We start from the raw sequence: 23,480 nt of genomic DNA, 5'->3' as shown, positions 1-23,480 counted from the left end.
CCAGTTATCCTCCCAAATGGCAGAGTGGGTAAATGCTGTGTGAAACTGAGACAAGCACAGCAGGAAAATCTCAGCTTCCAGCCAGGCACCCTACAGTTGGCTTCAGAATCTGGTCTAGGGAGGAGTGAATCTATCCAAGGTGACCTCTCGTGGGAAAGGGAGGGATCAGGTTCAAGTGTGATGCTTACTAACCCACCTTTCGTTTTATTATTTGTTCTCAGGATGTGGGCATCACTGGCAAGGCACATTTATTGCCCTGAAAGAGTGGTAGTGGATCTTCTATTTGTACCGGTGCAGTTCTTGTATGAATACTGCTACCACAATAGTGTTCGGTACAGATATTGACCCATGTATGACTGGATCCAATCAGAGCCCTTGTCTAAGATCTGGATTTGCCGTGCAACAGATGGTCAATAGAGTCCCAGAACTGAGATTTGTAATCTGTTGCAAGAAGTCTGAACTGAAGAAATTTAGGCTTTCATGCAGGGTGGCTGTGCAGGAAAGGTTGTGGATCGTAAATCTGATAAGTCATGTTTGTAGTAGTTCCCAAAACCCAACCTTTTAGTTCTCTCCTCCTCCCCTGCACAGTCCTGTTTTCTTAAGAGGTGAAGATTGTCTGGACCTCAGGTGGCAATCACAGAATGTCTATAAACATCAGAGAAATGCATTATGTGATGAAAATGTGCAGATATTTTCAACTTATTTTTTCCATGGTCAACGTCTCTGCTAATATCTCCTCCTTGCCTGTGATGAGAAATGTGATGCAGTCCAAGGGGACCCAGCCTCCCTGTTCAGGTATCCCTGGCTTCTGCTCAGTGCCTCCCATGGATGTGAATAGCAACTCAGGAATTGTGTCCTGACATTAGCGTGTAAAATATTAGCCTGAGGTATACTTTGCTGCCACAGCACTATTGATAATTCACCAGCCAGTTTGGCTCACTAATGAAGAGTAGACTTTCCCAACTTGGTTCCATTGGAATGATGGTCCTGACTGATGAGCTATAGGACCTTACCTCGTTAAACTCCCAGCAATATCCCTGCACACGCCTGGCAGGGTTCCAAAGCCTTCGCATGTGCACTGAAGCTCGTTGGCCTTAACTAAGTACAGTGTGGACTCCATATTGGGCAAACAAGATTTCAACTGGTTACTGAGCCATCCACACTTGGCAAATTTGGGAATCTTTACATGCAAACCAAAGGAGTTCCTTTAAATACCAAAGCAGTATAATTACTGTCTATTGAGTTATGAAGTTAGACCTTAGCACCACCTATAATTATGTAATTTATGTGAAGCTTCATTCAGTTCCGGCCTGCGTCTCATGCTGTGAGTGTGCTCCTCTTAGTTGTCGATTTGCATGCTTTAATAATATTGAGTCTGACATTGAATGCAGATTGTCTGCAGTTCCACTGGAAATCGCAGTGCAGGTTTTAGAATCAACACATTTTGCTCAATGGCAGACTGGGCACAATGTTCAAAACAAGTGTACAATAATGTTGTGGTTACACTGCTGGACGAGCAACCTAAGAACATAAGAAAGAGGTGCAGGCGACCATTTGTCCCTTTGATCCTGCCCTGCTATTCAATACAATTATAGCTGATCTACCTGAACTCTGCTTTCTTGCTCATTCCCCACAGAATCATAGAAAGTTAACAGCACAGAAAGAGGCCACTTAGCCCATTTTTCCCGAAAAAAATGAACCACCCAGCTTAACCCCACCTTCCAGCATTTGGTCCGTAGCCCTGCAGGTTATGGCACTTGAAGTGCATATCCAGACACCTTTTAAATGAGTTGAGGGTTTCTGCCTCTAGTACTGTTTCAGGCAGAGAGTTCTAGACCCTCACCACCCTCTGGGTGAAAAGATTTTTCCTCATCTCCCCCTCTAATCTTTCGACCAATCACTTTAAAGCTATGCCCCCTAGTCACTGCCCTCTTTGCTAAGGTAAATAGGCCCTTCACATCCACTATCCAAGCCCCTCAATTTTGTACATTTCAACCAAATCTCCCCTCAGCCTTCTCTCTTCCAACGAGAACAACCCCAGCCTATCCAATCTTTCCTCATAGCTGCATTTTTCCAGTCCTGGCAACATCCTTGTGAATCTCCTGCAACCTCTAGTGCAATTGCATCCATTATATAATGAGGTGACCAGAACTACACACAATACTCAAGTTGTGGCCTAACTATTTAGTTATACAGTTCCAGCATAACCTCCCTGCTCTTATATTCTATATCTCGGCTAATAAAGGAAAGTACTCCATATGCCTCCTTAACCACTTTATCGACCTGTCCTGCTACCTTTAGGGATCTGTGGACATTCACTCCAAGGTCCCTCACTTCCTCTACACCTCTCTGTATTCTCCCATTAATTGTGTATTCCTTTGCCTTGTTTGACCTCCCAAATGCATTACCTCACACTTCTCTGGGTTGAATTCCACTTGCCACTTTTCTGCCCAGTCCATTGATATCTTCCTGCAGCCTACAGCTATCCTCCTCATTATCAACCACACAGCCAATTTTCATGTTGTCTGTAAACTTGTTGATCATGCCCTGTAAATTTAAGTCCAAATCGTTAATATATACCACAAAAAGCAGGGGACTGAGTCACTGAGTCCTGTGGAACACTAGTGGAAACAGCCTTCCAGTCCCAAAAACACCCATCAACAATTACCCTTTGTTTCCTGCCACAGCCAATTTTGTATCCACCTTGCTACATTTCCCTGGATCCCGTGGGCTTTCATTTTTTTTTTAACCAATCTCCCATGTGGGACCTTGTTAAAAGCCTTGCTAAAATCCATGTAGACCACATCAACTGCACTCCCTCATAAATCCTCATTACTTCAAAAAAATTCAAATCAAATTAGTCAGACAAGATTTTCTCTTAACAAATCCATGCTGATTAATACTTCCTCTCTTAAATAAAAGCAAAATACTGCGGATGCTGGAAATCTGAAACAAAAACAAGAAATGCTGGATTCACTCAGCAGGTCTGGCAGCATCTGTGGAAAGAGAAGCAGAGTTAACGTTTCGGGTCAGTGACCCTTCTTCGGAACTGACAAATATTAGAAAAGTCACAGATTATAAACAAGTGAGGTGGGGGTTGGGCAAGAGATAACAAAGGAGAAGGTGCAGATTGGACCAGGCCACATAGCTGACCAAAAGGTCACGGAGCAAAGGCAAACAATATGTTAATGGTGTGTTGAAAGACAAAGCATTAGTACAGATTAGGTGTGAATATACTGAATATTGAACATCAGCAAGTGCAAACCTGAAGAAAAACAACCTGAAAAAAACCGTGGGTAAGCAAACTGAACAAACTAAGATGAAATGAAATAAATGCAAAAAAAGATTGTAAAAAAATGTAAAAAGGAATGCAAAAAAAAAGGAAGAAAAAATAACTAAAAATGACTAAAAATGAAAGTAAAGTGGGGGGCTGTCATGCTCTGAAATTATTGAACTCAATGTTCAGTCCGGCAGGCTGTAGTGTGCCTAATCGGTAGATGAGATGCTGTTCCTCGAGCTTGCGTTGATGTTCACTGGAACACTGCAGCAATCCCAGGACAGAGATGTGAGCATGAGAGCAGGGGGGAGTGTTGAAATGGCAAGCAACCGGAAGCTCAGGGTCCTGCTTGCGGACTGAGCGGAGATGTTCCGCAAAGCGGTCACCCAGTCTGCGCTTGGTCTCCCCAATGTAGAGGAGACCACACTGTGAGCAGCGAATACAGTATACTACATTGAAAAAAGTACAAGTAAATCGCTGCTTCACCTGAAAGGAGTGTTTGGGGCCTGGGATAGTGAGGAGAGAGGAGGTAAATGGGCAGGTATTACACCTCCTGCGATTGCAAGGGAAGGTGCCCTGGGACGGGGACGAGGTGGTGGGGGTAATGGAGGAGTGGACCAGGGTGTCGCGGAGGGAACGATCCCTTCGGAATGCTGACGGGAAGGGAGGGGAAGATGCGACTGGTAGTGGCATCACGCTGGAGGTGGCGAAAATGGCGGAGGATGATCCTTTGGATATGGAGGCTGGTGGGATGAAAAGTGAGGACAAGGGGAACCCTGTCACGGTTCTGGGAGGGAGGGGAAGGGGTGAGGGTAGAGGTGCGTGGAATGGGTCGGACACGGTTGAGGGCCCTGTCAACCACAGTGGGGGGAAATCCTCGGTTGAGGAAAAAGGTCATATCAGAAGCACCGTCATGGAAGGTGGCATCATCAGAGCAGATGCGTCGGAGACGGAGAAACTGGGAGAATGGAATGGAGTCCCTACAGGAGGTAGGGTGTGAAGAAGTGTAGTCGAGGTAGCTGTGGGAGTCAGTGGGCTTATAATGGATATTGGTAGACAACCTATCCCCAGAGATGGAGACAGAGAAGTCGAGGAAGGGAAGGGAAGTGTCAGAGATGGACAATGTAAAGGTGAGAGAAGGGTGGAAATTGGAAGCAAAGTTGATAAAGTTTTCTAGTTCGGGGCGGGAGCAGGAAACGGCACCGATACAGTCATCAATGTACCGGAAAAAGAGTTGGGGGAGGGGGCCTGAGTAGGACCCCCTCCCCCAACTCTTTTTCCGGTACATTGATGACTGTATCGGTGCCGTTTCCTGCTCCCGCCCCGAACTAGAAAACTTTATCAACTTTGCTTCCAATTTCCACCCTTCTCTCACCTTTACATGGTCCATCTCTGACACTTCCCTTCCCTTCCTCGACTTCTCTGTCTCCATCTCTGGGGATAGGTTGTCTACCAATATCCATTATAAGCCCACTGACTCCCACAGCTACCTCGACTACACTTCTTCACACCCTACCTCCTGTAGGGACTCCATTCCATTCTCCCAGTTTCTCCGTCTCCGACGCATCTGCTCTGATGATGCCACCTTCCATGACGGTGCTTCTGATATGACCTTTTTCCTCAACCGAGGATTTCCCCCCACTGTGGTTGACAGGGCCCTCAACCGTGTCCGACCCATTCCACGCACCTCTACCCTCACCCCTTCCCCTCCCTCCCAGAACCGTGACAGGGTTCCCCTTGTCCTCACTTTTCATCCCACCAGCCTCCATATCCAAAGGATCATCCTCCGCCATTTTCGCCACCTCCAGCGTGATGCCACTACCAGTCGCATCTTCCCCTCCCTTCCCCTGTCAGCATTCCGAAGGGATCGTTCCCTCCGCGACACCCTGGTCCACTCCTCCATTACCCCCACCACCTCGTCCCCGTCCCAGGGCACCTTCCCTTGCAATCGCAGGAGGTGTAATACCTGCCCATTTACCTCCTCTCTCCTCACTATCCCAGGCCCCAAACACTCCTTTCAGGTGAAGCAGCGATTTACTTGTACTTTTTTCAATGTAGTATACTGTATTCGCTGCTCACAGTGTGGTCTCCTCTACATTGGGGAGACCAAGCGCAGACTGGGTGACCGCTTTGCGGAACATCTCCGCTCAGTCCGCAAGCAGGACCCTGAGCTTCCGGTTGCTTGCCATTTCAACACTCCCCCCTGCTCTCATGCTCACATCTCTGTCCTGGGATTGCTGCAGTGTTCCAGTGAACATCAACGCAAGCTCGAGGAACAGCATCTCATCTACCGATTAGGCACACTACAGCCTGCCGGACTGAACATTGAGTTCAATAATTTCAGAGCATGACAGCCCCCCACTTTACTTTCATTTTTAGTCATTTTTAGTTATTTTTTCTTCCTTTTTTTTTGCATTCCTTTTTACATTTTTTTACAATCTTTTTTTGCATTTATTTCATTTCATCTTAGTTTGTTCAGTTTGCTTACCCACGGTTTTTTTCAGGTTGTTTTTCTTCAGGTTTGCACTTGCTGATGTTCAATATTCAGTATATTCACACCTAATCTGTACTAATGCTTTGTCTTTCAACACACCATTGACATATTGTTTGCCTTTGCTCCGTGACCTTTTGGTCAGCTATGTGGCCTGGTCCAATCTGCACCTTCTCCTTTGTTATCTCTTGCCCAACCCCCACCTCACTTGTTTATAATCTGTGACTTTTCTAATATTTGTCAGTTCCGAAGAAGGGTCACTGACCTGAAACGTTAACTCTGCTTCTCTTTCCACAGATGCTGCCAGACCTGCTGAGTGAATCCAGCATTTCTTGTTTTTGTTTAATACTTCCTCTCTTCCTATGTTTATCCCATCAAACACTTCACACCCCTCTTCCTTAACTACAATATCTGCATTGTCCCCCTCTTTTGTGAAAACAGGCGCCAAGTATTCATTGAGAACCATACCAAGATCTTCCGCCCCTACACATAAGTTACCTTTTTGGTCTTTTTCGGGCCCTACCCTTTCCTCAGTTATCCTCTCACTCTTAATATATTGATAAAACATCTTTGGGTTCATCTTGATTTACATAGAAACATAGAAAATAGGAGCAGGAGTAGGCCATTTGGCCCTTCGAGCCTGCTCCACCATTCATTATGATCATGGCTGATCATCCAACTCAGTAGCCTGTTCTGGCTTTCGCCCCATACCCTTTGATCCCTTTAGACCCAAGAGCTATAACTAACTCCTTCTTGAAAATATTCAATGTTTTGGCCACAACTGCTTTCTGTGGTAGCAAATTCCACAGGCTCACCACTATCTGGGTGAAGTAATTTCTCCTCATCTCAGTCCTGAAAGGTTTACCCCGTATCCTTAGACTGTGCCCCCTGGTTCTGGACTCCCCCACCATCGGGAACATCCTTCCTGCATCTACCCTGCCAAGTCTTGTTAGAATTTTTATAGGTTTCTATGATATCCCCCCCTCACCTGAACTCCAGCGAATATAATCCTAACCGACTCAATCTCTCCTCATGTCAGTCCCACCATCCCAGGAATCAGTCTGGTAAACCTTCGCTGTACTCCCTCTATAGCAAGAACATCCTTCCTCAGATAAGGAGACCAAAACTGCACACAATATTCCAGGTGTGCCCTCACCAAGGCCCTGTATAATTGCAGCAAGACATCCCTGCTCCTGTACTCGAATCCTCACTATGAAGGCCGACATCCCATTTGCCTTTTTTACCGCCTGTTGGACCTGCATGCTTACCTTCAGCGACTGGTGCACGAGAACACCCAGGTCTCGCTCCATATTCCCCTCTCTCAGTTTATAGCGTTCAGATAATAATCTGTCTTCCCGTTTTTGCTACCAAAGTGGATAACCTCACATTTATCCACATTACACTGCATCTGCCATGCATTAGCCCACTCGCTCAACTTGTCCAAATCACCCTGAAGCCTCTCTGCATCCTCCTCACAACTCACCCTCCCACCCAGTTTTGTGTCATCTGCAAATTTGGAGATATTACGTTTAGTTTCCTCATCAAAATTATTAATGTATCTTGTGAATAGCTGGGGTCCTAGCACCGTCCCTGTGGTACCCCACTAGTCACTGCCTGGCATTCTGAAAAGGACCCATCTATCCCTACTCTTTGTTTCTTGTCTGCCGACCAATTTTCTATCCATCGCAATACACTACCCCCAATCCCATGCGCTTTAATTTTACATGCTAATCTCTTATGTGGGACTTTGTCGAAAGCCTTCTGAAAGTCCAAATAAACCACAGCCACTGGCTCCCCCTCATCAACTTACTAGTTACATACTCGAAGAATTCTAGTAGATTTGTCCAGCATGATTTGAGTATTTCTAGCATTTCTTGTTTTTATCCCATATCCCTTGATTCCCTGAGACCAAAAATCTACCAATCTCAGTCTTGAAACCTGGAGGTTCAGAGTTCAAATCTCATTGTGGAAATTTGTGAAAATTAATTCAAAAAATCTGGTAACTTGTGGGATGCAACTGATTCAATAATGTCCTTCAGAGAACTTGCCACTCTCTCGGTCTGGCCTATATGACTCTAATTCAATACGATGTGGTTTTGTCTTAATACACTCTAAAGTAGCCTTGCAAAGTAGAAGACTCACCACCACCATCTCAGCAAGAGGGTTGGGCAGTGGATGCAGCCTTGCTAGAATCTCTTCTCCCCCGCCCCCAACAAAGTCCTGAAATGCATGCACACAATCAATTGCTCAAAGACAAATGCTCTGGATTTTGCTTGTTAAAATAGCTGGACGACTCCTTTCAAAAATTGACTGTAAAGTATGAAGCCACCGTCATAACTTGTATCTCAAAGTTTCTTGCTCCGTAGTGCAAGTTAACCATACAATATCTTGTGTTTTGCACGACAAAGAGCAAGGTGAAACTAACCGTTTGATTGGTAACTTGAGAGTTACATCTGTTGTGGGAGCAGCTGGGCCTAGATTTGGAGCTAATAGAGTGATTTGTTGTCGCTGACTACGGGATTTGTTAATTTCACAAATTGGAGTTGACCTGAACATTAGTTTTCTAATTTTCACCACACCTCCCCTAGGTAAGAAATAAGGGTGAGTTGGAAGGTTCGCAATTCAGTGTTATGGAGAAAGGTACCACAGCGTCAGGAGGGAGAAATAACTAACTGATTTTCTTGAGTCTGAACTGAATTGGCTGCTGTTACAATTTGTGCAGTTTCACCATCCCTTCCCTATTGCCTTTATCAAACATGGCAGCCCAGAGTTCCAAGTGGCTTCATGGGAGTGAGCAATTAGGCTCTTCGGGAATCATTGGGTTATGTTTTATTTCTAGTCGGTGTTTAACGGTAAAACAGCAGGAAAAATGTTTATTCTGCTCGTGCAACATTATTTTATACATTTTTATACAATATAATCTTCTCACTGCTGCTCTCACATGCGTTCAAGTTTTCAGAAGAAGGAATTTTTCTCCACACAAGATCAGATGGCAGGTTGTTCAACCTTGCCCGTCTAAGAGCGAAGACCAAAGTACGGAAGGTCCTCATCAGGGAACTCCTCTTTGCTGACGATGCTGCATTAACATCCCACACAGAAGAATGTCTGCAGAGACTCATCGACAGGATTGCGGCTGCCTGCAATGAATTTGGTCTAACCATCAGCCTCAAGAAAACGAACATCATGGGCCAGGACGTCAGAAATGCTGCATCCATCAATATTGACAACCATACTCTGGAAGTGGTTCAAGAGTTCACCTACCTAGGCTCATCTATCACCAGTAACCTGTCTCTCGATGCAGAAATCAACAAGCGCATGGGAAAGGCGTCTGCTGCTATGTCCAGACTGGCCTAGAGAGTGTGGGAAAATGGCGCACTGACACGGAACACAAAGGTCCGAGTGTTTCAGGCCTGTATCCTCAGTACCTTGCTCCACGGTAGCGAGGCCTGGACAATGTATATCAGCCAAAAGCGACGTCTCAACTCATTCCATCTTCGCTGCCTCCGGAGAATCCTTGGCATCAGGTGGCAGGACCGTATCTCCAAAACAGAAGTCCTCGAGGAGGCTAACATCCCCAGCTCATACAGACTACTGAGCCAGCGGCGCTTGAGATGGCTTGGCCATGTGAGCTGCATGGAAGATGGCAGGATCCCCAAAGACACATTGTACAGCGAGCTCGCCACTGGTATCAGACCCACCGGCCGTCCATGTCTCCACTTTAAAGACGTCTGCAAACACGACATGAAGTCCTGGGGGTCAGTTGCCAGTGATTGCCAGAGCTGGCGGGCAGCCATAAAGGCGGGGCTAAAGTGTGGTGAGTCGAAGAGACTTAGCAGTTGGCAGGAAAAAAGACAGAAGTGCAAAGGGGAGAGCCAACTGTGTAACAGCCCCGACAACCAATTTTATCTGTAGCACCTGTGGAAGAGCCTGTCACTCCAGAATTGGCCTTTAAAGCCACTCCAGGCGCTGCTTCACAAACCACTGACCACCTCCAGGTGCTTACCCATTGTCTCTCGAGATAAGGAGGCCAAAGAGAGATAAACTCCTGCTCCTAACTTGTATGTTCATATAAAAAGATATACTTAATATCGTTTTGGTCAAGATACATGTTGCTTTGTTCATATGGAATTCTTTTGTGTACGAATATATCAATAAATTTGAGTAAAATTTATTCTTAATTGAAAAGTATCTTGTTAGCAGCAGGATGCCAGTATCAAAGATGGCGGAGGACACTATTATGTGCCAATGACGCGAGTGTGGTGACGTCAGTCTTTCCTTTGGTGCCCTCTGACCCGGAAGCTATTTCATTGCCCGGCGCTTTGTTGTTGAAGGAGCTGGAGAACCGCGACCATGTCGGACAACGAGGACAAGTGAGTGAATGAGCGGGAGTACGCACGCACCGCAACCCGGCTCCACCTGGGTGACTCTCCCGGGCCACGCTCCGTCAACCCCCAAATGGCCGCTCTTCCTTTACCGGGCTAGATGATGAGGTGAAACTGGCCAGCTGGCTGACGACGGTGACTTGGAGGACCAGCGGCCGCAGCGCCCCCACAGCCCAAGCTGAGTCCCTGCACCCAGCGGCCGCAGCGCCCCCACAGCCCAAGCTGAGTCCCTGCACCCAGCGGCCGCAGCGCCCCCACAGCCCAAGCTGAGTCCCTGCACCCAGCGGCCGCAGCGCCCCCACAGCCCAAGCTGAGTCCCTGCACCCAGCGGCCGCAGCGCCCCCACAGCCCAAGCTGAGTCCCTGCACCCAGCGGCCGCAGCGCCCCCACAGCCCAAGCTGAGTCCCTGCACCCAGCGGCCGCAGCGCCCCCACAGCCCAAGCTGAGTCCCTGCACCCAGCGGCCGCAGCGCCCCCACAGCCCAAGCTGAGTCCCTGCACCCAGCGGCCGCAGCGCCCCCACAGCCCAGGCTGAGTCCCTGCACCCAGCGGCCGCAGCGCCCCCACAGCCCAGGCTGAGTCCCTGCACCCAGCGGCCGCAGCGCCCCCACAGCCCAGGCTGAGTCCCTGCACCCAGCGGCTGTAGCGCCCCCACAGCCCAGGCTGAGTCCCTGCACCCAGCGGCCGCAGCGCCCCCACAGCTCTGGATGAGTCCCTGCACCCAGTAGTCTGCAGTGCTCCCACTGCCCTCACTCACCCCTCCACCTATGCTACTGAGTCAACTGCAGCATTCCCTATTACCCCATGATAGAGTGGTGAACCAGGGTGGCTAGAAGATTGGCCACATGGTGGTGGAGTGGGTATGCTGGGGAAGAAGAGTCTAGATGGGGTAAAGTTTTGATAACTGGAGGTCTTGCCTGGAGAGTGGAACTGGAGGAGATGACAAGGATAGGTAGGGCTTGACTGTCTTCAAGTCGGTTCTTTGGGGCAGGCAGTGTTAGTGATGTGAAGCTTTAGTGCATAAGACCATAGGCTTTAGACAGTCAGCGCTGATCTGTCGTTGTGTTAGATCCATTTGATGTACTCCTCTTTCTGATTCCAGTTTTGATGGAGATGATTTCGATGATGCCGATGAAGATGAAGGAATGGATGATCTGGATAACGCGGAGGAGGTGTGTGCACCATAGCTTAGCACCTAGTGCTCTTCCTCTGTCCCTCAGATGTTATATCCCTGGCTCAGTGGGTTGCACTCTCTCCTCAGAGCCAGGAAATCATGCAACCTATAAGCTAGATTGACACTGCCAGTGCAGTACTGAGAGAGTGCTGTACTGTCTGAGGCGTTGTCTTTCAAATGAGACTTTTAAACTGAGGTCCCATCTGCCCTCTCAGGTGGACGTAAAAGATCCCACACATTATTTTGAAGAAGAGCAGGGGTATTCTCCCCGGTGTCTGGCCAATATACCTCCCTCAACCAGCATTACTAAGATCAGACAAACTTAATTCGAATCTCTCAGTGACCTTGCCTCCTCCCTATCTCCAGCCCCACAACTCTCCAAGATCTCTGCACTCCTCCAATCGTGACCTCTTGATTTTAGTTGCTCCACCATTGATGGTTGTGCCTTCTGTTGGCTGGATCCTAAGTTCTAGAATTCCCTCCCTAACCTCTCCACCTTCCTCACCTCCTTTAAGACACTCCTTAAAACCACCTGTTTGACCAAGCTTTTGGCTACCTGTACTAGGAACTCCTTATGTGGCTTAGTGCCAAATTTTGCTTGATAGCGCCCCTGTGACGTGCTTAGGGACATTTTGCTATGTTAAAGGATACACATTGTACGATCTAATTGAATGCAGAGCAGGCTCGAGGATCTGAAGGGCCATCTCCTGCTCCTGGCTCCGTGATTAATCTTTCATCCCTGATATTGTTTCCAGGAAGACCGTGAAAATGTGGAGATTCTTCCCGCGGCAGATGGCCAGCAGGCCAATCAGAAAAGGATCACAACGTCATACATGACCAAGTATGAGAGAGCCCGAGTACTGGGAACACGCGCTCTTCAAATAGCGTAAGTCCAGCTAAGGCTTTGTAACTCAGCTGATGGCGGTCAGTCTGTCTTACTTCGTCCCAGCAACAGTCTGTGTAGAGAAAGGAAGAACTGGCATTTCTGTAGCGCCTTTCACAACCTCAGGACATAGAGTAATTTAAGGCATAGAAGGAGGCCATTTGGCCTGTCGAGTCCATGCCGGCTCTGCACAGAGCAATCCAGTCAGTCCCACTCCCCTTGCTCAATCCCTGTAGCCCTGCTAGTTCTTTTCCTTCAAGTGTCCGTCCAGTTTCCTTCTGAAATCATTGATTGTCTCTGCTTCCACCAGGGCGTCCCAAAGCACTTTGCAGCCTATGAAGTACTTTTTGAAGTGTAGTCACTGTTGTAATGTAGGAAACGCAGCAGCCAATTTGTGCATAGCAAGCTCCCACAAACAGCAATAAGATTAATGTCTGTTTTAGATATTGGTTGAGGGATAAATTTTGGCCAGGACTGGGAGACTTGTGAGGGAATGCAGAACAAAGGGCCACAACCTTAAAATTAGAGCCAGGTTATTTAGGAGTGAAATCAGGAAGCTCTTTTTCACACAAAGGGTAAGTGCAAATCTGGAACTCTGTCCCTCAAAAGGATGTGGATGTTGGGGGTCAGTTGGAGGTTTCAAGACTGAGATTGATGGATTTTTGTTGGGTATTGAGGGATATGGTGCTCAAGCAAATGATCAGCCATGATCAAATTAAATGGTGGAATAAGCTCGAGGGGCTGAATGGCCTCCACTTGTTCCTGTGATGTGACAGCCTGCGTGACTTTGGTGTTATGTGGATGCTCCCGTGAGCTCGGAGTTGCTGAAAGATGCAGAAACCCAGAGCAACCTGCATTTCATTTCTCTCTCTCTCTCTCTGTAGAATGTGCGCACCAGTCATGGTGGAGCTGGAAGGGGAGACAGACCCTCTGCAGATCGCAATGAAAGAACTGAAGTAAGTAGCAGCACCCGTGCAGTGCACCAATGCAGTACCCCATGCAGCACACAGTCATCTGCAATTTCCTGTTGTCAGTTTTCCTGAACACTGTGCCCTGTGTCGCTGTAGATTGCCGTGTTGTTCCAGCTGCGCTGACACTTGGCTGAGATGAACTAACTCCGCTCAGGCCAGGTTGCTTGCACAACTCAATACATTTATTGTGAGCATCAGTAAAACTAGTAAAATTAGAAACACAAAGCTGATAATCAGTAAAAATGACCATGAAGCCGTCGGATTGTCTTAAAAACTTTTTTTTATTTCCAGAATAAACTTTCTTCTTCTTCTTCTTCTTTGGCCTCCTTGTCTCGAGAGACAATGGGTAAGTGTCTGGAGGTGGTCAGTGGTTTGTGAAGCAGCGCCTGAAGTGGCTATAAAGGCCAATTCTAGAGTGACAGACTCTTCCACAGGCGCTGCAGATAAAATTGGTTGTCGGGCTGTTACACAGTTGGCTCTCTCCTTGCGCCTCTGTCTTTTTTCCTGCCAACTGCTAAGTCTCTTTGACTTGCCACTCTTTAGCCCCGCCTTTATGGCTGCCCGCCAGCTCTGGCGATCACTGGCAACTGACTCCCATGACTTGTGATCAATGTCACAGAACTTCATGTCGCATTTGCAGACGTCTTTAAAGCAGAGACATGGACGGCCGGTGGGTCTGATACCAGTGACGAGTTCGCTGTACAATGTGTCCTTGGCGATCCTGCCATCTTCCATGCGGCTCACATGGCCAAGCCATCTCAAGCGCCGCTGGCTCAGTAGTGTGTATATGCTGGGGATGTTGGCCTCCTCGAGGACTTCTGTGTTGGAGATACGGTCCTGCCACCTGATGCCAAGGACTCTCCGGAGGCAGCGAAGATGGAATGAATTACTACCAGAAGGACGTGGAGGCTTTGGAGAAGGTACAGAAGAGGTTTACTAGGATGTTGCCTGGTCTGGAGGGCATTAGCTATGAGGAGAGGTTGGATAAACTCGGATTGTTTTCACTGGAGCGACGGAGGTGGAGGGGCAACATGATAGAGGTTTACAAAGTTATGAGCGGCATGGACAGAGTGGATAGTCAGAAGCTTTTTCCCAGGATGGAAGAGTCAGTTACTAGGGGACATAGGTTTAAGGTGCGAGGGGCAAAGTTTAGAGGGGATGTGCGAGGCAAGTTCTTTACACAGAGGGTGGTGAGTGCCTGGAACTTGCTGCTGGCGGAGGTGGTGGAAGCAGGTACGATAGCGACGTTTAAGAGGCATCTTGACAAATACATGAATAGGATGGGAATAGAGGGATATGGTCCCCGGAAGTGCAGAAGGTTTTAGTTTAGGCAGGCAACAAGATCGGCGCAGGCTTGGAGGGCCGAATGGCCTGTTCCTGTGCTGTACTGTTCTTTGAATTGAGACATCGCTCTTGGTTGACATACATTGTCCAGGCCTCGCAGACACAGGCTTGATACACTCGGACTTTTATGTTCCGTGTCAGTGCGCCATTTTCCCACACTCTCTTGGCCAGTCTGGACATAGCAGCAGACGCCTTTCCCATACACTTGTTGATTTCTGCATCAAGAGACAGGTTACTGGTGATAGTTGAGCCTAGGTAGGTGAACTCTTGAACCACTTCCAGAGCGTGGTTGCCGATATTGTTGGATGGAGCATTTCTGATGTCCTGTCCCATGATGTTCGTTTTCTTGAGGCTGATGGTTAGGCCAAATTCGTTGCAGGCAGCCGCAATCCTGTCGATGAGACTCTGCAGACACTCTTCAGTGTGAGATGTTAATGCAGCATCGTCAGCAAAGAGGAGTTCCCTGATGAGGACTTTCTGTACTTTGGTCTTCGCTGTTAGATGGGCAAGGTTGAACAACCTGCCACCTGATCTTGTGTGGAGGAAAATTCCTTCTTCTGAAGACTTGAACGCATGTGAAAGCAGCAGGGAGAAGAAGATCCCAAACAGTGTAGGTGCGAGAACACAGTCCTGTTTCACGCCACTCAGGATAGGAAAGGGGTCTGATGAGGCGCCGCTATGCTGAATTGTGCCTTTCATATTGTCATGGAATGAGGTGATGAAACTTAGTAGCTTTGGTGGACATCCGATCTTTTCTAGTAGTCTGAAGAGACCACGAGTGCTGACGAGGTCAAAGGCTTTGGTGAGATCAATGAAAGCAACGTAGAGGGGCATCTGTTGTTTGTGGCATTTCCCCTGTAGCTGGCGAAGGGAGAACAGCATGTCAATGGTGGATCTCTCTGCTCGAAAGCCACACTGTGCCTCAGGGTAGACACGCTCAGCCAGCTTCTGGAGCCTGTTTAAAGCTACTCGAGCGAAGACTTTCCCCACTATGCTGAGCAGGGAGATTCCACGGTAGTTGTTGCACTCACCGCGGTCACCCTTGTTCTTATAGAGGGCGATGATATTGGCATCGCGCATGCCCTGTGGTACTGCTCCCTCGTCCCAGCACAGGCAAAGCAGTTCATGGAATGCTGAGAGTATAGCAGGCTTGGCACTCTTGATTATTTCATGGGTAATGCCGTCCTTCCCAGGAGCTTTTCCGCTGGCTAGAGAATCAATGGCATCACTGAGTTCCGATTTTGTTGGCTGTATGTCCAGCTCATCCATGACTGGCAGAGACTGGGCTACATTGAGGGCAGTCTCAGTGACAATGTTCTCCCTGGAGTACAGTTCTAGGTAGTGCTCAACCCAGTGGTCCATTTGCTTGCGTTGGTCAGTGATTGTGTCCCCTGATTTAGATTTGAGGGGGGCGAACATCTTGATGGTTGGTCCAAAAGCTCTCTTAATGCCATCATACATTCCCCTGATGTTTCCGGTGTCAGAGGCCAGCCAAATATGACTGCATAGGTGTTGCCAGTAGTCATTTGTACAGCGCCTGGCTGTTCTTTGTGAAGCGCTTCTGGCTGCTTTAAGTGCTGTGGATGTTAACTCACTGGGGGCTTTCTTGTAGTTCAACAGTGCAATGCGCTTAGCAGCTATGACAGGTTCCAGCTCTTCAAAGTGAGATTGAAACCAGTCTGCATTCCACTTCACACGTTTGCCAAAGGTGGTCATAGCTGAGTCATAGATGGCATCTCTGATGTGGGCCCATTTGGTCTCTGCATCCCCTGTAGGAGTGTTTTGAAGGGCTTTTTCCAGTGAATTTAGAAATTTATCTAACAGCTGTGGGTAAGAAATTCTGCTAGTGTTGATGCGCGGGCGGCCCTTCTGCTTGGAGTGATGCAGCTTCTTTGGTTTGAGTCTGACCTTGCTGCACACCAGGGAGTGGTCAGTGTCACAGTCATTCATAAAAATCTGTAAAAAATACATTACGAAACAATACAAACAGTGCAAAAGAGATCAGTTTCCTTCAATACAGGAGTGAGTTGCCTCACAACCCTTCCATTTCATTTTACATGCTATGTACATTTTGCAGTAAACCTATATTTGCTGGGTACAGCCCAAGGGGTTTTCCATGGAACTAGCCCCTCAGTTCACCTTGGCAGGGAGGACCTTGCACAGTGCTCTTTCCCCATTAAAAACCTGACTGCTTCACTTATGGATGCTGAGAGAAGCACAGTTACACTGAGCAAGGATTCAGGAACTGAAGTGGGATGGCACCAACTTCATGGTCACTATAGTGAAAGATTGGTGATGTTTCCAGCCTATATTTCTGATAAATGGCCTGCTGTGCAATGATTCACCATGTTTAATCAGGACTAGCGGGTCATAAATATAAAATAGTCACTAATAAATCCAATCAGGAATTTGTGGGAAACCTCTTTACCCAGAGAGTGGTGAGAATGTGGAACTCGATACCACAGGGAGTGGTTGTGGTGAATAGTATAGATACATTTAAAGGGAAGCTGGATAAACACATGAGGGAGAAAGGAAAAGAAGGATATGCTGACAGTGTGAGATGAAGTAGGTTGGGAGGAGGCTCATGTGGAGTGTTAGTACTGGCATGGACCTATTGGGCCAAATGGCCTGTTTCTTTGTCAATTCTATGCAATGACCTTTTGGGAAGGAAATCTGCTGTATTTATTTACCTGGTCTGGGCCGATATGTGACTCCAATCCTACACTAATGTGGTTGGCTCTTAACTGCCCTCTGGAGTGGTATCAAACTGCTAGCAGAGGTTCAAGGCTTGGCCAACTGCCATCTTCCCAGGGCAACTACATACAAACATATGAATTAGGATCAGGAGTAGGCCACTCGGCCCCTTGAGCCTGCTCCGCCATCCAACAAGATCGTGACTGAACTGACTAACCTCGAGTCTACCTCTGTCTTATAAATATTTAAAGACTCTGCTCCCACTGCTTTTTGAGGAAGAGACTTCCAAAGACTCACGACCCTCAGAGAAAAATCTCGGGGGGGTTGGGCAATAAATGCCAGTCTTGCCAGCGTCACCCACATCCCAAGAATGAATTTTTATAAAAACCTGTCACTGAGTTGATTAATATTGTGTATGCCCCTTGATTGCATTCTGTTCTCTTCGGACTAGCTGTTTCTTTACTAGATTGTTGGGCCACCTCATTTCAGAAAGAGTGATGGGAATGTGTTCATAGAATCTTACTACACTGAAGAAGGCCATTCGGGCCATCGTATCTGTGCCAGCTCTTTGAAAGCTATCCAATTAGCCCCACTCCCCTGTTACTTCCTCATAGCCCTGCAAATTTGTCCTTTTTAAGTATTTAATTCCCTTTTGAAAGTTACTATTGAATCTGCTTCCACTGCCCTTTCAGGCAGCGCGTTCCAGATCACAACAACTCGCTGTGTAAGTAAATTCCCATCTCCTCATAGCTCTTTTGCCAATTATCTTCAATGTGTATCCTCTGGTCACTGACCTGCCTGCCGGTGGAAACAGGTTCTGTTTGTTGTTCTATTAAAACAGTATATGATTTTGAACACCTGCATCTAATCTCCCTTTAAGCTCTTTTGCTCTAGGGGGAACAACCCTAGTAACAATATTATCGTCGCGGCATCTGACAAAATACAAATGCTAAAAAAAACATCTAAGCAAATCAAAACTACATGTTAATTTAAATTCCCTGTTCCTCACACTTACCTAACACAATAACAGAAGGTCAGGTCTCTGATTTGTAATCTCAAAACAGTTGGCAGTTATGAAATAGATGTTAACTGTGATCTTTTTTACTTTCTGCCACTTTGAGAGGATCAGTAGTTCCACCAAGGGTTCATAGTTTCTAGACCTGAACTGCTCCGTGTGCCAGCCGCCTTCCTCAGCACTGCCTCCTGCTGGCTGGGGTTAGACACTGATCATAAGCTCTGGCAGTTTGCTCTGTTGCTGCATCAGCTTCACTGGAAAACAACTGCAGGACCCTGGGGAAAGGGCAGGGAAGTGGGACTAATTGGATAGCTCGTTTAAAGAGCCGGTACAGGCACGATGGGCTGAATGGCCTCCTTCTGTGTGGCAAGGTTCCATGCTGTTAGCTGAGGTTCCAATACTCAACAGGTGCTGAACTGTGAAGCTGCCGCCCTTTTGGACGAGACACAAAAAACCCAAGATCCCCTGTCACAATTCGGAGAAGAACGGGGAGTTGTCCCAGTGTCCAACGGCGACACTCCTTCCGCAGTTCCACACTGCCAACAGAGTGGATGGAACGTATTAATCTGACTGCTGTTTGCTGTACTCAAAATGGCAGCCGCATTTATAGAACAGTGATTCCTGACAACGTAGCCGACCACTGACGTCACCAGGCTACGCCAAGGTGTGCAGACGGGCTCCTGCTCTCTGCCCGTGCGCTGCGTTCTGACTTGCCAGGACTGGTTAGCGTGTGCACCGATGACGTCAACGCGTGTCGTGTGCATCTTCGGGCAATGTGCCTGGTCGGCCTCTGCGCATGCGCTTTACCCGTACAGCAATGCAACGCTAATGTATTCACCCATGTGTCAAACTCCGCCTTACCCCCTCCACTAGCGGCTTTCTCCAGCAGCTCCGCTCCCCCCCCCCCCCCCCCCTCGCTGCTCTGTCCGGCTGCTCCGCTCCCCCCCCTCACTGCTCTCTCCGGCCGCTCCACTCTCCCACCCTCCCCCTCGCTGCTCTCTCCGGCCGCTCCGCTCCCCCCCCCCCCCCCCCCCCCCGCTGCTCTCTCCGGCCGCTCCCCCCCCCCCCTCGCTGCTCTGTCCGGCTGTTCCGCTCCCCCCCCTCACTGCTCTCTCCGGCCGCTCCACTCCCCCACCCTCCCCCCCCCCGCTGCTCTCTCCGGCCGCTCCGCTCTGCTCCCTCACCCCCCTCCCCCTCGCTGCTCTCTCCGGCCGCTCCGCTCTGCTCCCTCACCCCCCTCCCCCTCGCTGCTCTCTCCGGCCGCTCCGCTCTTTCGGCCGCTCAGCTCCGCCCCCCCCCTCGCTGCTCTCTCCAGCCGCTCCGCTCTTTCGGCCGCTCCGCTCCCCCCCCGCTGCTCTCTCCGGCCGCTCCGCTCTGCTCCCTCACCCCCCTCCCCCTCGCTGCTCTCTCCGGCCGCTCCGCTCTGCTCCCTCACCCCCCTCCCCCTCGCTGCTCTCTCCGGCCGCTCCGCTCTTTCGGCCGCTCAGCTCCGCCCCCCCCCTCGCTGCTCTCTCCGGCCACTCTCTTCTTTCGGCAGCTCCTCTCCCCCCCCCCCCCCCTCCCCCCGCTGCTCTCTCTGGCCGCTTTGCTCCCCCTCCCCCCCCATGCTCTCCCCGGCCCGCTCCGCTCCCCCAACCCTGGCCCGCTCCGCTCCTCCCCCCCTGACCCCGGCCCGCTCCGCTCCCCCGGCCCACTTGCTCGCTCGCTCGCTTGCTTTCTCCCTCCCGCCATAGTGTGCTGCCATGTGTTTAGGTCAGGTTGCCTTCATGTGATTATTTGAGCAGCGCCATCTTTAGTCCTGGCAGCTGCCTGAAGTCGCAGACTGTGATGTTATCGTGGCACAGGCTGCATTTGCGCCTGTGCCACTGCAGCACCACCTAGTGGTATCGTTGTCAGCAAACGCAGCCTTTATCGAATCAGTGAATCTTATAACACAGAAGGAGGCAATTCAGCCCCTTGTGCCTGTGCTGGCTCTTTGAAAGAGTTATCCTATTAGCCCCATTTCCTCTACTCTCTCCCTATAGCCCTGAAAATTTCCGCCTTCATGTATTTATCCAATTTCCTTTTGCAAGTTACTGTTGAATCTGCTTCCACCGCCCTTTCAGGCAGCGCATTCCAGATCACAACAACTCACTGTGTAAATTAATTTCTCACCTCCTCTGGTTACCGACCCTGTACTACTGGAAACAGTTTCTCCTTATTTACCCTATCAAAACTCCTCATGATTTTGGAAACCTCTTATCTATTCTCCTTTTAACCTCTGCTCTAAGGAGAACAACCCTTAATAATATTTTGTACTTGCCTACATAACCATGATCACTGCTGTTCAGTATAGTTTGCTGTATGTGGGTCACCTGCAACTGTTTCCTGAGGTGTGATAATCCCATTGTCTCAATGCAAGTCTGTCTTGTTTTCCAGAGCACGAAAGATTCCAATCATTATCCGAAGATACCTGCCAGACGGAAGCTACGAGGACTGGGGAGTTGATGAGCTGATTATCGCAGACTGACCCACGCTCACCACTCAGGCACTTTGCACATGTTTCCTGTATTTAAATGTTCTTTTTGTTTTTTTTACTCTGGATTTTTTGTAAAATAAAGATTGATTCCCATGGAGCTCTCTGGGCCTCTGGTTCTCTGCAGTGCTTAAGGGACTCTGTTAAAGGCATGGCTTCCAGAGCAAGCAAGCACTAGAATGGCACGAATGGGCAGTCTTGGACAGACGATGGGAAGGGAGAAATGACAGGCTGGTGCATTAGATGGCACACTGCTGGGGTACAGAGAGAGCGTTACCTGAGAGTGTTTGATGGGACAGTGTAGAAAGAGCTTTACTCTGCATCGGATCCCTTTTTTTTCTTTTATGAAGGAAACTCATACCCCGACCCCTTTTATTTTTGTCGAGGGGGCCTTTATTCCTCAGGCTCCCTTTATATACATTTTATATAAATAACTTTATTAAAAGCAGATAAACAAAAACTCAAATTAAAATGCTATTTTTGGCATCTATGATACACTTCAGCTCCTGCAGTGCCCACCAGTCGCGGAAGGCCTCAAGCGAACCGGCAGATAGCCCATGCTCCTTCTTCAAGGACATCCAGCTGTGAACATAACCTCGGAAGAGGGGCAGGCAATCAGGGTGGACGGATCTCCCGACAGCCCGCTGCCTGGACCTGTGAATTGCCCCCTTGGCCAGGCCCAGGAGCAGACTGACGAGGGGACTCTCCTCCCGGCCCACGCCTCTCCGCACCGGGTGCCCAAAGGTCAGGAGCGTGGGACTGAAGTGTAGCCAAAACTTGAGGTGCAGCCCCTTTAAATACTCAAACATGGGCTGCAACCTCGCACACTCCATATATATACATGAAACATGGACTTGTCCAGGCCGCAGAAATTACAGGTGCCCTGGCAGTCTGTGAACCTATTGCACGGGACTGCCCCGTGCAGCACTCTTCACTTCAGGCCCCCAATGTAAAGGGGGAGGACTCCTGCATAGGGAGACTCCCACCGCGGTGACCCCTTGCCTCCAGATGGCAATATGGAGCGCCACAGTGTATCCGGGTGGCAGATGAAGTCAAGGAAGTGGAGAGTGTGCAGGAGCAGCCTACACAGGAAATCCTTCAGCATAGTGTGGAATGTCATGGAGGGGATTTCCGAGAGGTAGCTCAGGTTGTGTGGCACAGGCTCCCGAGGAGGTTGCGGGGCTGGGTCTGATGAGCAGTTCAGCTGGGAGCACTCCACACTGCTGAGCCCTTCAACACAGTAAGTGAGAGGCGTCCCAAAGGCTTCAACTACTCCTCCACCTGTCAATCCGCCCCCAGAGCCAGCCGCCAGGACAGCCAGGGCCCTCTCCTCTACCAGCGGGGGAGCACCCTGACTGGAGACGACCATGTTCCATACTCTGAATAGATCCCAGTAAAAGAGAGGCGCGGCTCATGTTTGCCGCTGGGAGCTGTGTGTCGTCTTGAAGGCAGTGCCCTTTGCAGAAAAAATATGTTGCCAGTGCACACTATCTGGGAGGACACTCGACGTACAGGTATCTCTGCAAGTCTGAAGGCAGAGAGTCACAGCCTGGGTGCAGATGCACACCAGCGACTGGTCGCCCTCCTCAATCGGGAGACTCAGGACTGCAGCAGAGACCCAGTGTTTCCTCCTGCCCCAGAAGAAATCAACGAGCTTCTTCTAGATCTTGATGGTAAATGCAGGGGCCAGGACCAAAGTGATCAACCGGTACCACAACATCGAGGCCACCAGTTGGTTTATGACCAGCGCTTGGCCCCTGTAGGAAAGCACTCGAAGCAGTCCTGTCCAGCGTCCCAGCCGAGTGGTGACTTCCGCCTCCAACTCCTGCCAGTTTGCCGGCCAGGCTTCCTCAGCGGGGCTCAGGTGGACTCCCAGATAGAGGAGGTGCGTGGTGCTCCACGCAAAAGGCGTTAACTCCTCTGGCAGGGAGTCCACCCACCACTGACCCACAAGGAGTCAGGAACATTTCTCCCAATTGATCCTTGTGGAGGACACGGCAGAAAAGGTCTGCAGAGGATGACCCGCATACCCAGACTGCACAGAGCCAAACCTGCCAACCTCCTGCCAAGCAGGCACAAGAATGGCTCCACGCAGATGGTGTACAATGGCTGGACATGGGGCATCCCCGATGTACTCCTCTCCCAAAGTGAAGGGGCGCTGTCAAGGACCCGTTAACTTTAACCAGACACTCTGCAGTGGTGTATAAAAGTCAGACCTGGGCCACAAAATGAGGCTGAAGTCCAAATGCACGCAGAGAGCTGAAAAGATACTCGTGGTCCACCTTGTCGAACGCCTTCTGATAGAGAGAGAGAAAGGCGACCAACAGGCCAGTCGTCTGGGAAAGATGGATCAGGTCCAGGACCAGGTGGATGTTGTCCTGGATGGACTGGCCCAGGACCGTGTAGGACTGGTTGGGGTGGATCGTGTGGGCCAGCATGGAGCCTAGGCGGGTAGACATAGCCCAGGCAAAGATCCTGACATCAGGAACTGCAGTTTCTGAACTTTGGACAGCTTCGGGATTTTTTAAAAGCCTGCTGGTAAACCCCAAATCTGTCCGAAGTTCAGAAACTGCTGTTCCTGATGTCAGGATCTGTCAGCTGTGAAACTGACTTGAGATTTTAAAAAAACTGATCAACCATCCACTGAGCACTCTCGCTCTCTGCAACTGTCAGGGAGAAAGAGAGAGGGTGACAGAGAGAAAGGGGGTCAGAGAGAGAAAAGAGGGTCAGATAGA

General features: G+C 49.3%; 1 protein-coding gene across 1 annotated transcript; it reads left to right on the top strand.

Moving 5' to 3' along the window:
- The first annotated feature begins 10,055 nt into the window (after positions 1–10,055).
- On the top strand, positions 10,056–20,845 carry polr2f (RNA polymerase II, I and III subunit F). Its single transcript, XM_068019784.1, has 5 exons — positions 10,056–10,138; positions 11,252–11,321; positions 12,079–12,209; positions 13,091–13,162; positions 20,649–20,845. The coding sequence occupies exons 1-5, from the start codon at positions 10,119–10,121 to the stop codon at positions 20,737–20,739; spliced, it is 384 nt and encodes a 127-aa protein (XP_067875885.1). The 5' UTR covers positions 10,056–10,118; the 3' UTR covers positions 20,740–20,845.
- The last annotated feature ends 2,635 nt before the right edge of the window (positions 20,846–23,480 follow it).

The sequence above is a fragment of the Heterodontus francisci genome, chromosome 41, assembly GCF_036365525.1.
Source record: "Heterodontus francisci isolate sHetFra1 chromosome 41, sHetFra1.hap1, whole genome shotgun sequence".
NCBI classification, from domain to species: domain Eukaryota; kingdom Metazoa; phylum Chordata; class Chondrichthyes; order Heterodontiformes; family Heterodontidae; genus Heterodontus; species Heterodontus francisci.
The sequence above is the reverse complement of the archived record's forward strand: the minus strand, read 5'-3'. Positions and strand labels throughout refer to the sequence as shown.